The following is a 12,468-nucleotide window of genomic DNA, read 5'->3' on the forward strand; positions in this document are numbered from 1 at the left end:
GATATTGATGATGGTATATCAAGCTTAATGTCCAAGTTTGCAGATGATACAAAGGTTGGCAGGGTTGTCAAGGACACTACTGACACTATGCTGCTGCAACAGGATCTGGAAAGGTTGAGCAGATGGGCTGAGAGGTGGCAAATGAAGTTTAACATTGACAAATGTAAAGTACTACACATGGGAAACAGCAACCCCAGAGCAACGTATCAACTCTGTGGTACTACACTGACAGTGGTAGAGAATGAAAGGGACTTGGGGGTGATTGTGCAGGCAGATATGAAGTTCTCTGAGCAGTGCAGACGGGCTGCAAGAGTAGCTCATGGAGTATTGTCAATGATATACAGGAATTTTTCCAGCATGGATAAGGAGGTGATTATTCCATTGTATAAGGCAATGGTCAGACCTGTATACAGTACCTAGAGTACTGTATACAGGTCTGGAGGCCTCATTTCAAGAAGGATGTAGAGCTGCTGGAACGAGTACAGAGAAGGGCAACAAGATTAGTGAATGGAACAAAGGGGTGCTCTTACGAAGAAAGGCTTAAGTTTTGCAAATTACAGTGTCTGGAGACTAGGCACCAGCGAGGTGATCTGATAGAGGTGTATAAAGCCTTGAATGGTTTAAGCATGCTCAATGCTGATGGGATTCTTCCTCTAGCTCAGAAAAATCACCTGAGAGGGCATAAATTCAAATTGAGGAAAGACAGATGTAGGATAGACGTGTGGAAATTTGCCTTTAGCCAGCGGGTGGTTGGTTGGTGGAACAGACTGCCATCCCTTGTGGTGGAGGTTGATAGCCTAAATAAGTTTAAGGCTCAGCTGGACAGGTATTTTGAACGAACAGAGGGGTGAAGTGGAAGTGGGGTTTTTTTTTTTTTTTTGGCTGATGCAGCATAAGCTTGCTTTCTTGCATCAAATGCCTCTACTAATGCTAATGCTAATGTTTCAAAACTTGTGATGTGAACATTTGCTCAGATTGTGTCAGTGAAATTATTCTTGTAGGAATGGAATCCTTTATTCCACACTCCACTTTAAAATCTCGTCCTTTATCTAAACCTTGGTTTTCCAATAAATGTGCTAAGACTTTTCAAGAGAAAAACGTGGCGTATCGTAATTGGCTTGTTTCCAATTCTTCAGTTTCATTTTCTGCCTACACCAAAGCTTGCAACAATTGTAAAGCAGTCATTAATCAGTCCAAACTAGATTTTGAACAGGCTAAGAGTAGAAAACTTGCTACTTGCCCTAATGGTAGCCGAGCATTCTGGTCTCTTGCCATAGCTATTGGCTGCAACTTTTGCCCATCTCTGCTCCCACCTCTGTCAAAACCAGATGGTTCTGTTGTCACTTCAGCCAAGGATAAAGCTGACCTGCTAGCATCCCATTTTTCTTCCAACCCATGTATTAATGATCTTGGTAAAACACCTCCCACCATTTCCAGCACGCTCCATTCAATACCTCCTGGCCGACCGGGCTAGCCGAGTGGGTCAAGTACCTGCCCGGCAACCCAAAGGTCGCGGGTTCGATTCCCGCCTCGGGTTTGGATCAAAGTACTGCAAAAACCTTGGGAGGTGCAACATGGCCACAGAAGCCGATGCGCCAACAACTACCAAATCAAAAAAAAAAAAAAAATCAATACCTCCTATGGTCTTCCGTCAAAAGGATGTCAGAAGGATTTTGACAAATCTCGATGCTAAGAAATCTCCAAGTCCCGATGGTATTTCTCCACTCTCAAAACCTGTGCTCCTGAACTTACTCCTGTTCTTAGCCACCTTTTTTCTTTCTTATTCCAAAGGTGTTTTTCCTTCTGCTTGGAAATTTGCTCATAACCAACCAGTTCCTAAAAAGGGTGACAAGTCCCTCCCATCCAGTTATAGTCCCATTGCAATTACTTCTACTCTTTCTAAAGTAATGGAAAAATCAATTAACCGCCAACCCTTAAACTACCTAGAAACCTTCCGACTGATCAACGATTGCCAGTATGGATTCCGTCAGTGTCGATCCACTGCTGATATTCTGGCGTATGTTACCCATTTATGGACAAATTCAATGGAAAAGTTCGGTGAAACACAAGCAGTTGCTCTTGACATCTCAAAGGCTTTTGATCATGTTTCGCATAAAGGTCTTCTAAACAAGCTTCCATCTTATGGTTTCCTAACTGATTTTTGTGATTAGTTATCCAGTTTTCTCTCTGATCGCTCACTGAGGGTGATGGTAGATGGATCTCTGTCTTCTAACTTCTCCACTAATGCTGGTGTCCCCCAAGGTTCAGTTCTTTCCCCCACTCTTTTCCTCTTGTATATTAATGACCTTCTTCTATTGACTGGAAATCCTATCCATAGTTTTGCTGATGATAGCACATTGCATTCCACTTTCCATTTTGAAAAACCCTGCCCTGTTCAATCAGCTTCAACTTCTCGAATATCCATTCCTTAAATGCCGATCTCCAGGTAATTCTCCAGTGTGGCAAAGACATCTTAGTTATTTCAATCCTTCTAAAACTCAATCTTGCAAAAAAGATTCTTCTGCTTCTATGTTTATCTTTGGTGGCACTCCGATTTCTATGCAAAATGATATATTTCTTTTGGGGATTACCCTGATTTCTAATCTTTCTTGGCACAAGCACATTACAAATACAGTCGGTCCTCGTATAACACGTGTTTGCATTACACGAATTCGATCATACACGATTTATAAATAGGGGAACGTTATCTTATATAACACGAACCGAATTCGCTTATACACGATTCGCCTTTGTGTTTACAAGAAAATGGCAGTCGAACGCGGAATCACCCCCAAATGAACGCAACACGATAGGAATAAAGAAGTTTCTGAAAATGTATTTATGTGTTTTATATCAGTGAAGGGGAAACACATTTCACCATAATAACGTAAAAACCAACACAATTCCAGCTATCGATATAATCGCAAATGCAATTAGATGGAGTTTACTACCAGTTTATAACAGGTTCCACTAGCAGAAACGCAACTGGAAATTGTTTTTATTGTTTTATGGTAGTAACCTCCAAAAATGTGCTTTTGTAAAATGCGAGGTGTTAATTAATAGTGTATCTCGGCCTTTACGGTGTTATTTATTCAGTTGCTACACGCGCGCAGCTTTGTTTATGTGTATCAAGCGTGCCTCCTCGTTTTGTAATTGTGCTTTATTCCCTAAAAATTAGTAAAATAATTAAAAGGTGTGAAAAGGAAGCCTCCTGGCGAAGACACTGCAGATTCAGAGAGAGAAAAAAAAAAGCAATATCGATAAACAGAGACGGACTGGGTCAAAAATTCTTACCCGGGAAAATTTATAGTGGCCTCATACTACGGTTTATGGCCAAAATCACACCGGCCTCCGGCCCACCGTGGTTTTCCCCGTAAGGCTTATGGCCAGTCCACTTCTGTCAATAGAGAAAAAATATGAAATTGTGAAACGCTTTGAGCGAAATGAAAGACCATGTGATATTGCACGTGCTACAGACCTAAATGAGGCAACGCCGAGAATTACAAAGAATGCAGAGAAAATAAAAACAACTTTCATAGCGGGAACAACTCAAAGTGTAATTAAAATCCATTAGATTAAGACACAAAGAATTGGAAGAGATGGAACGGCTGTCATCTCTTTGGATAGAAAATCAAACAAAAAGCAAGTTTGCTTACGATAGAAGCAAAAGCATTAGCAATATTTTATTACGACTTATGTATTATAATTACGTATTATAAAATACGTAAGTATTTTATTACGACTATTTTATTTAATATAATAAATTTTTTAGTATTAAAAAATACTAAAAATACTTTATTATAAAATAATATTATTTTTATTACGTATTTTAATCGTTATAAAATACTTACGTATTTTATAACGATTAAAATTACCCGATTATTTATTGTGTTTGGTAATGTTTTGGTTCCAAATGTGTGTTCAATCTTGGGTGGTCGGCACCTAACCCTACTTTTCCCATAGGGCCTGTTGTTTATATTGCACGATTTTGCATTGCACGAGGATTTCTAGGAATGCAACTATCGTGCTATACGAGGACAGACTGTATTGCTTCCTCTGCATCTAAAAAACTTGGTTTTCTCTTTCGGTCTCGTTACTTTTCTTCCCAACAGCTGTTCACACTGTACAAATCGCAAATCCGCTCTACCATGGAATATTGTTCCCACATCTGGGGCGGTGCCCCCAAAACCTCTCTCAGGATTGTAGATTCCATTCAGAAGGGGGCAGTTAGGTTAATTATGACTCCTCTCTAACAGAGCCTCTCAACTCTCTATCTCATAGACTTATTGTTTCTTGGCGCCTCCGTAGCCAGGTGGGCAGGAGCAGCAGTGTGTAGCACACGCTTCTTGATTAGACAAGAGTTCGAGCCCGTGGCCACCAAATACGAGGATGCGGAAAGGTCAGGGAATGACCACTGCATATCCCCTGAGCAATATGGCCTTAGTTGCTAATGCTCCTAAAAACCAAATAATAACAATAATAACTTACTGTTTCTGCTACATGCCTTTTCTACAGATACTTCCATGGGCACTGTTCTTCTGTATTGGCTTCTATAATTCCCACTGTCTCTCTTTCAAAATAGAAACTTTTAATTCCTGGGAGTAATTGTGCAGGCAAATATGAAGTTTTCTGAGCAATGCAGACAGGCTGCCAGGGCAAGTCATGGGGTTTTGTCAATGATATATAGGAATTTTGCTAGCAGGGAAAAGGAAGTGATTATCCCTCTGTATAAAGCAATGGTCAGGCCACGGTTAGTACTGCGTACAGGTCTGGAGGCCTTGTTTTAGGAAGGATGGAGATTTACTTGAGCATGTACAGAGAAGGGCAACAAGATTGGTGAGGGGAATGAAGGGATCCTCTTACCAAGAGAGGCTTAAGTTCTGCAAATTGCAGTGGCTTGGGACTCGGTAGCTGCGCGGTGATCTGATTGAGGTGTATAAGGCCTTGAATGGGTTGAGCACGCTGAATTCTGATGGGATCCTTCCACTTGTTCAGATTACGAACCTAAGGGGACACAAATTCAAATTAAGAAAAGACAGATGTAGAATAGATGTGCAGAAATTTGCTTTTACCCAGCGGGTGGTTAATTGCTGGAATAAACTTCCATCTGTTGTTGTGGAAGTTGATAGGTTGAATAAATTTAAGGAGGAACTGGACAGGCATTTGGAGCGAATGATGTGCTTTTTTTTTTTTTTTTGGCTGATGCTGCTGCATAAGCTCATGCACATGCTTTCTTGCATCACATGCCACTACTACTACTACTTTTTTTTTTTTTTTTTTTTTTTTTATGAAAACCCCAAACACGAAAGGTATCAAAACCTATAGTACTTAGTACCGTGCATGGGTTGAAGCAGAAGTATGGGGGTAGGGGGGTGCCGGAAACTTTGCTCTAGAGACTAAACATGGGTTTCACCACTTCAAGCCTCCAATAAGCAAAGTGGTGGTATTTCACCGGTTGATGAAAGTCATCTACCACTACTACTACTACAGTCCACCAGGCAACATCCATTTACTGTCCAACTTCAAACTCACAGAACCACCTTTTCATCTTCCTCATTTATTCATTTGACTTCTGTTTTTTGGAACAACCTTCCTTGGTGATCTAATATACTCTTTATATTAGATCACCTCACAGATGCCTAGTCTCCAGCATTGAGGAAAGACAACTGTAGAATAGATATGCAGAAATTTGTCTTTAGCCAGTGGGTAGTAAGTTCAAGGCAGAACTAGACAAACATTTGGATTGAATGGATAGGTGAAATGGGAAGGTTTTTTTTTTTTTATTTTTTGGTTGATGCTATATAAGCTTGCTTTCTTGCATCATATGCCTATACTAGTGCTAATGCTAATCTGCTTAGCAACCATGAAAGAGTCGCTCATGAGTCAGATGGGAATCGAAATTGAATTAATTTTGACATTGTTTATTTGGAGTTTAGTATTAATATTAATAGGTGACATATGATGCAAGAAAGCACGCTTATAAAGCATCAACCAAAAAATAATAATAATTTCCCACATCACCTGATCATTACTTCCAGCATTTTGTCTAGTTCTTACTTAAATATATTCAAACAACCCATGTCCACGATAACAGGTGGAAGTTTGTTCCGACAATCAACCACCCACTAGCTGAAGGCAAACCTTCACATGGTTGCAAACATCTTGCAACCACCCTTCCTCAATGAATTTATGTCCCTTCATATGAGTAGTCTGAGCAAACCATCTGAAAGAAACCATCAGTTTTCAGCTTGCTCAGTCCATTTAAAGCTTTATCAGTCAGATCACCTTGCAGATGCCTAGTCTCCAGTGCAATTTGCAAAACTGAAGTCTGTCTTGATAAAACCACCCTTGTCGTTCCCTTCGCCAATCTTATTGCCCTTTTCTACCCCCCATCTAAATCCTTCCTAAAATGAGGACTGCAGACCCATATGCTGTAATCAAAATGTAGCCTAACCTTGCCTTATACAATGTGATAATCCCATTTAATGCAGAAATGTTAGCAAAGTGCCTGTATATCATAGACAAAATGCCATTAACTATTCTGGCAGCCTGCCTGTGTTGCTCAGAGAACTTCATATCTGACTGTGAAATTACCTCCCAAGTCTTTTTCATTATCCACTACCTTGAGTGGATAACTACACTCAGATACATTAATTTGTATTGCTGCTACCGATATGGAGTACCCTGCTGTCAGTGTTGAACTTCAACTACCATTTCTCAACCCAACTGTCTAATTTTTCTGGATCTTGTTGTTACAGTAGCATACCTTGATTAGTGTTATTAGCCCTGCCAACCTTTGTATCATCTGAAAACCTAGACATTAAGCCTAATATACCTTCATCAGTATCTGTTAATAAATATAGAAAACAACAATGGGTCCAACACTGAACCCTGATATACTCCACTGATAACATCAGTCCATGAAGAGCACTGTTGCCACTCTCCATCTTCTGCCACTCAACCATCCCTTTATCCATAGCAATAACTTGCCTGTAATGCCACACTGCTCCAGTTTATACAGCAGTCTTTTGTGTACAACTTCTTATGAACATCTTGTGCATACAAAGAAGTGTGGCATTAAGGGTTCTGATAAAGAGATGGTTAATGGGTAGAAGATAACAGTGGTTATAAATGGGTAGTGTTCTTTATTAATCATTGTTATGAATGGGTATCTCTCGGTTTTGTGCTAGGACCATCATAATTCTGATTTTCATTATTGATAGCTGTTGTTTGTTTGTTTGTTATTTGGTTTTTAGGAGCATTAGCAACTAAGGCCATATTGCTTCGGGATATGCGGTGGTCATTCCCTGACCTTTCCGCATCCTCCGTATTTGGTGGTGATGGGCTCGAACCCCAGTCTAATCAAGAAGCATGTGCTACGCACTGCTGCTCCTTCCCACCTGACTACGGAGGCGCCTTTATTGATAGCAATAATGACATTATTTAATGTCAGAATTAGATGATTGTATTAAGGTTGGCAGGGTGAATGAACAGCATGAAAGAGGTTATGTTGCTATAGTAAGACAGGTGAATCACAGTAAATAAATCATGGGTAATCTAAAAATGATAATTGTTTGAATGTTATTTATTAGATGCAGTTTTTTAAGTCTTAGTAATCCAAAGCTAAATTCACCTAGGGATAGTACTTTTAGGATTGTTGAACATAAAAAGGACTTAGGGATCGTTATGCAGTCCAACATAAATTTCTCTCAACACTTTCATATAATTGCTAGGACAGTGCATATGTAGTATTATCAGTGATGTACAGAAAGTTTGCCCATGAAGATAGAAGTAATTATCTCACTCTACAAATCAGAAAGCTATGCCTTGAATACTGTATACAGGCTTTGGGCCTTATTTCAAGAAGATTATCAGCTTTCTTGAAAAGGTACAAAGGAAAGCAACAAGGATGCAAAGAGAGTTCTTACGTAGAGAGTTCTCTTTACTTTTTTTAGAAATCAAGCATCTACCTGAGAATGTGATTGAGGTCTTTAAGGAGCACACTATTTTCTCTTTCTAGGAGGAGGCAAACAAAACTATTGCAGTTTGTCATTTTTATAGTCATTTTGTCATTTTCATAGTCATTTTGTCATTTTCAATTAAAAATATAGTGTTAATTTCATATCATAAACATGTATATAGTGCACGTTCTTCTGAACTATATCTTGAAGTCAATATCTTGTCCATATTACTTTATTAATATTATATATATGTGTGATGTTATTTATGACATATAAATAACATTCAAACTGTTAATTTTCCTCTCAATAAATTGCATCTCTTCTTACTGATCTATGGACCACTCTATATAAGTTATAATTTTGCACTTTACAAGAGGAAGTTTATAAAATTTTCATTATGATGCTTAAAACAGGATAGAAATTGTATGAATTAATTTTTGCATAATAAAGAAATTATCCAACTTATTTCTTTTGAATTAACTTTTTTTTTTTTTTTTAATTTGTTCATGTAGAATATCAGTAATAGATTTTCCAGCTTGTGTTATTGGTGAACAGCCAGAGCTCACAGCTGAGACTTTGGTATGTACTTGGTGTGTATTAAATTATCAAATACATTTACAAATTACAAATGAAAATTCAGTACATTTTTGAAATTTATCATGCTTTTAAATATTTATTAATAATAACTGTTACAGGTTCATCCATTAATAAAATGTTAGTGCATATCTTTTTTCAAAAAAAATAAAAAAGTTATGTGAGTGGTCCTTCTGAGTAACTTGATTACAGACTAATTTATACTTACCCTAGGCTTCTGTTTCTCCTGACACTTTATAATCATCACAGGCATTTTTCTTCTTGGCACTAAACTGATGAGTTTAGTTCCAGCGAAGAAAAATGTTTGTGGCATTTGTTCAAAATTCATAAAATTCAACAAGGCATGCTATTTTTTCATACTTCACATACCATGGATACCTAGGCAAGATGATGTTGAAGAAACTTTTAAGACAGTGGCCACAGTTATATTTTAACAAATGGAGAACAGGTGAGCTCAGAATCAGTTTCATGCCTGCATAGTTTACGTAGTAAACTAATATGGTATTTACCATCCGTGGTTTACTGCACCCATTGCAGGAACTCAGTTACTAAAACTAAGATTTGCAATGATCCCGAGAGAGAGAGAGAGAGATTAGATTATGTAATGAGACAGAAAATTTTGAATATAGTATTTAGTATTAGTATTAGTAACGGCCGCATGGTGCAAGAAAGCCTATGGCTTATGCTGCACCAGCCAAAAAAAAAAAAAAAAATCCGAACAAAACAATGATAAAAATAAATAAATAAATAAAATAAATAACTAAATAATAATAATTAATAAATAAAAAACATAAAATAAAAAATAAATAAAAAGGAAATTAAACCTATCATCCTATGTGCTTCCCTTACCCGAAAGTACTATCCAGATGACCTTTGAATTTCCCCAAACTGTCGGCCTCTACCACCCATGAAGGCAACTTATTCCAGTAATTTATAACTCGCTGGCTAAAATAAAACTTCCTGCAGTCCAATCTAAGCATTTCCCCCCGTAACTTGAATTTATGTCCCCTACTTCTAGCATCATTTATAATCTTGAAAATTTCGTCCTCATTCATTTTACTGATGCCTCTCAGAGCCTTAAACACCTCAATCAAATCTCCTCTAAGGTGTCTAGTTTCCAAACTCTGCAACCCACATATTCGAAGTCTTTCTTCATAAGGACGCCCTTTTGCCGATCTCACCAGGCAAGTTACCCTTCTTTGCACCCTTTCAAGAAGCTCGATGTCTTTCTTTAGGTGCGGTCTCCATACTTGAACACAGTATTCCAAGTGTGGTCTAACATAAGCCTTATATAATGGGATTATCAAGTCCCTATCTCTACTTGCAAAAGTTCGATAGATCATCAATAGGACACCATGGGCCTTCCTTGCAACCTGTTTACAATGCTCAGAGAATTTCATGTCTGACCGTATCGTAACACCCAAGTCCCTTTCCTCCAGTACTGGGTTTAGTTGAACTCCACCAAGTGAATAAGTTTTTTTGGGATTACTGTTTCCCAGGTGATGTTGGAATGTCGTTTATGAAAATTAAAAACAACAGTGGTCCTAATACTGATCCTTGGGGAACCCCACTTCTTACATCAACCCAATCTGAGGAATAGCCATTTATCACAACCCTCTGCCTCCTGCCCTGAAGCCATCCTTCTATCCATCTAAGGATTTTCCCAGTGATTCCAACCTGTTCCAGCTTATAAAGCAACCGCTCATGTGGGACTGAGTCAAAAGCTTTGCTGAAATCTAAATAAACAATGTCGAAATTATTCCCTAAATCCAGCTCGTGAGTGACCCTTTTGAAATAGCAAACCAGATTTGTTAAACATGATTTTCCCTTTACAAAACCATGCTGAGTATCCTTGAGAATTTCAATTCGATCCAAATGATCCTGAATTCCACCCTTGATCATTGCCTCCATGATTTTCCCTACTACTGAAGTCAGACTGACAGGTCGATAATTTCCAACTTCACTTTTAGAGCCACCCTTATGTATGGGAGATACATTTGCACTTTTCCAATCCAAGGGAATCTCCCCAGAGTCTAGTGATGCTCGCATAATTAGCCTCAATTGTTCAATGCACTCGCTTGCCGCCTCTCTTAAGATTATAGGGTATATTCCATCAACTCCAGGAGCCTTACTGGTCTGTAGGCTCAAAAGGATTTTCATTAAAGTTTTTTCATAGTGTAGATATCCTTTCATAGATGACCTTGGTAGAAAACACAGATGCATCTGATATCCAGATTTGATTTGTGAGCTTAGTGTAGCAAATTTTAGGTGGTAAGTCCAGCTTTTTGGAAACAACCAAGGGCTCTGCTTGCACATTCCTGTTACTGAGACTGTTAGCAGCACTGTGGCTATCACCTAGGTGTTCTCCATGGGTTTAGTGGTTAATATTTACCATATGCCTAAGCTTTACTTGTTCCACCCTGCATGTAAGTGAGATCCAGTTGAGTTTGAATTTTCCCAAGCTGTTCCATTCTCAACTATCCATTGAGTTATCCAAGTGATTTACAGCTTGCTGGCCTAAAAAAAACTTCATACAGTTACGTCTCTGCCTCTTTCCCCATAATTTGAAATTATGTTCCTTAGTTATAACTATTAAATTTTCACCCCCATGCATTTTAATATTCCCTTTCACTAAGGAAATTAGATCAGCCTAATCCTCTTAGTGACATGATTGCAGACTAGTTTGTACTTTCTGTAGATTTCTGTGTTCCTGGTAATTTATGATCATCCTGTTCATTTTTATTTTTGCCACTAATCTCATCAGTTCATCTGACATATATGTAGATCAAAACCTGGAACGGATCTCTTAATTGGTATAAAAAGTTAATCACTTTATTTTTCTATGACACGGGGTATCTGTCTGTGTGGTTTACTTAATAATTAAATAATTAAATAATAGTCTCCAGATACTGCAATTTGCAGAACTTAAGCATTTCTTGGTACTAGCAACCCTTTGTTCCACTCAGGGTTGCTAGTACCAAGAAATGCTTAAGTTGTTTTACAATCTCGTTGCCCTTCTCTGTACTCGTTCCAGCAGCTCTACACATTTTTATTTTGTCTCTCATATACTTTATTTCTATCTGGGCATGTAACTATTCCCATCAGCCTTGGTGGGCATATTATTTGGAATTGCCTACTCCAGATACTTAGAGATAACAACGGATCTGCTGGCAGTCTACCAGCTAGTACCACAAGAGCTTCATTGTAGACTGTTCTACAGGCTCAGGTCACCACCAGAAGGGCTAGTCTCTGGACCGCAATTAGCTGCTTTCTTACAGCCCCTATTGTGCCCTATTACCCCGCACTCCAACTTCACAATTGGCTCAAAGATACACTTATAAAGCAGATCAAGGGACCTCTCCCCCACTCACATCTTACAATCCTCCCAATTTTTGAGTATATAACTTGTATTTTCTCCCAAAAGAAAGTGGGGAAGAAAGGTCAGCTCCCTCTTCCACCATCACTCCAAGGTATCTTACTATAATGTATAGATAGTTGCCTTATACATTCACATTTAGACTATCCTCCGCAATAATGTTTCCTAATGTGCTAAAAGTGCATCTATGTTCAGGACTCTATTTTAAAACACATTACATTTAAAATTTTATTTAAAAACACTAATCACTGCAACCTCTCAGCCCCAGTCACCGTAAAACAATAATTTAGACATAGTGACTGGGTTACCGTCTCCAACCTCGGGGAGGTAGGTCGCTACTATCTAGCTCAGTGATATTCACATTTAAAATTTTATTTACATGTTTACGAAGTGCGCTTCCCAGACGCAAGGACACTTGGAGAGTGTGCCCCCTCAGCCCATCAACCTTTATTCCACACCTTCATGCATTCTAGTTTTACATTCCATACGCTATATTATACATTGCATAAAATCAATATAAATAATCTACGTACATTT

At 38.4% G+C, this 12,468-nt stretch overlaps 1 protein-coding gene across 5 annotated transcripts in view; it reads left to right on the forward strand.

The window, feature by feature from the left end:
* The window catches only part of Strip (striatin interacting protein), a 325,994-nt gene that overhangs the window by 267,230 nt on the left and 46,296 nt on the right, over nt 1-12,468 (forward strand). For all 5 annotated transcript variants that reach the window (XM_090371052.1, XM_090371055.1, XM_090371051.1 and 2 more), the window contains one exon: nt 8,474-8,540. In XM_090371052.1, coding sequence (XP_090227178.1) covers nt 8,474-8,540 — 67 coding nt within the window. The remainder of the gene's footprint in view (nt 1-8,473; nt 8,541-12,468) is intronic.

This window comes from Mastigoproctus giganteus, chromosome 3 (genome assembly GCF_048544385.1).
Source record: "Mastigoproctus giganteus isolate SK-2022 chromosome 3, ASM4854438v1, whole genome shotgun sequence".
Taxonomy (NCBI): Eukaryota; Metazoa; Arthropoda; class Arachnida; order Uropygi; family Thelyphonidae; genus Mastigoproctus; species Mastigoproctus giganteus.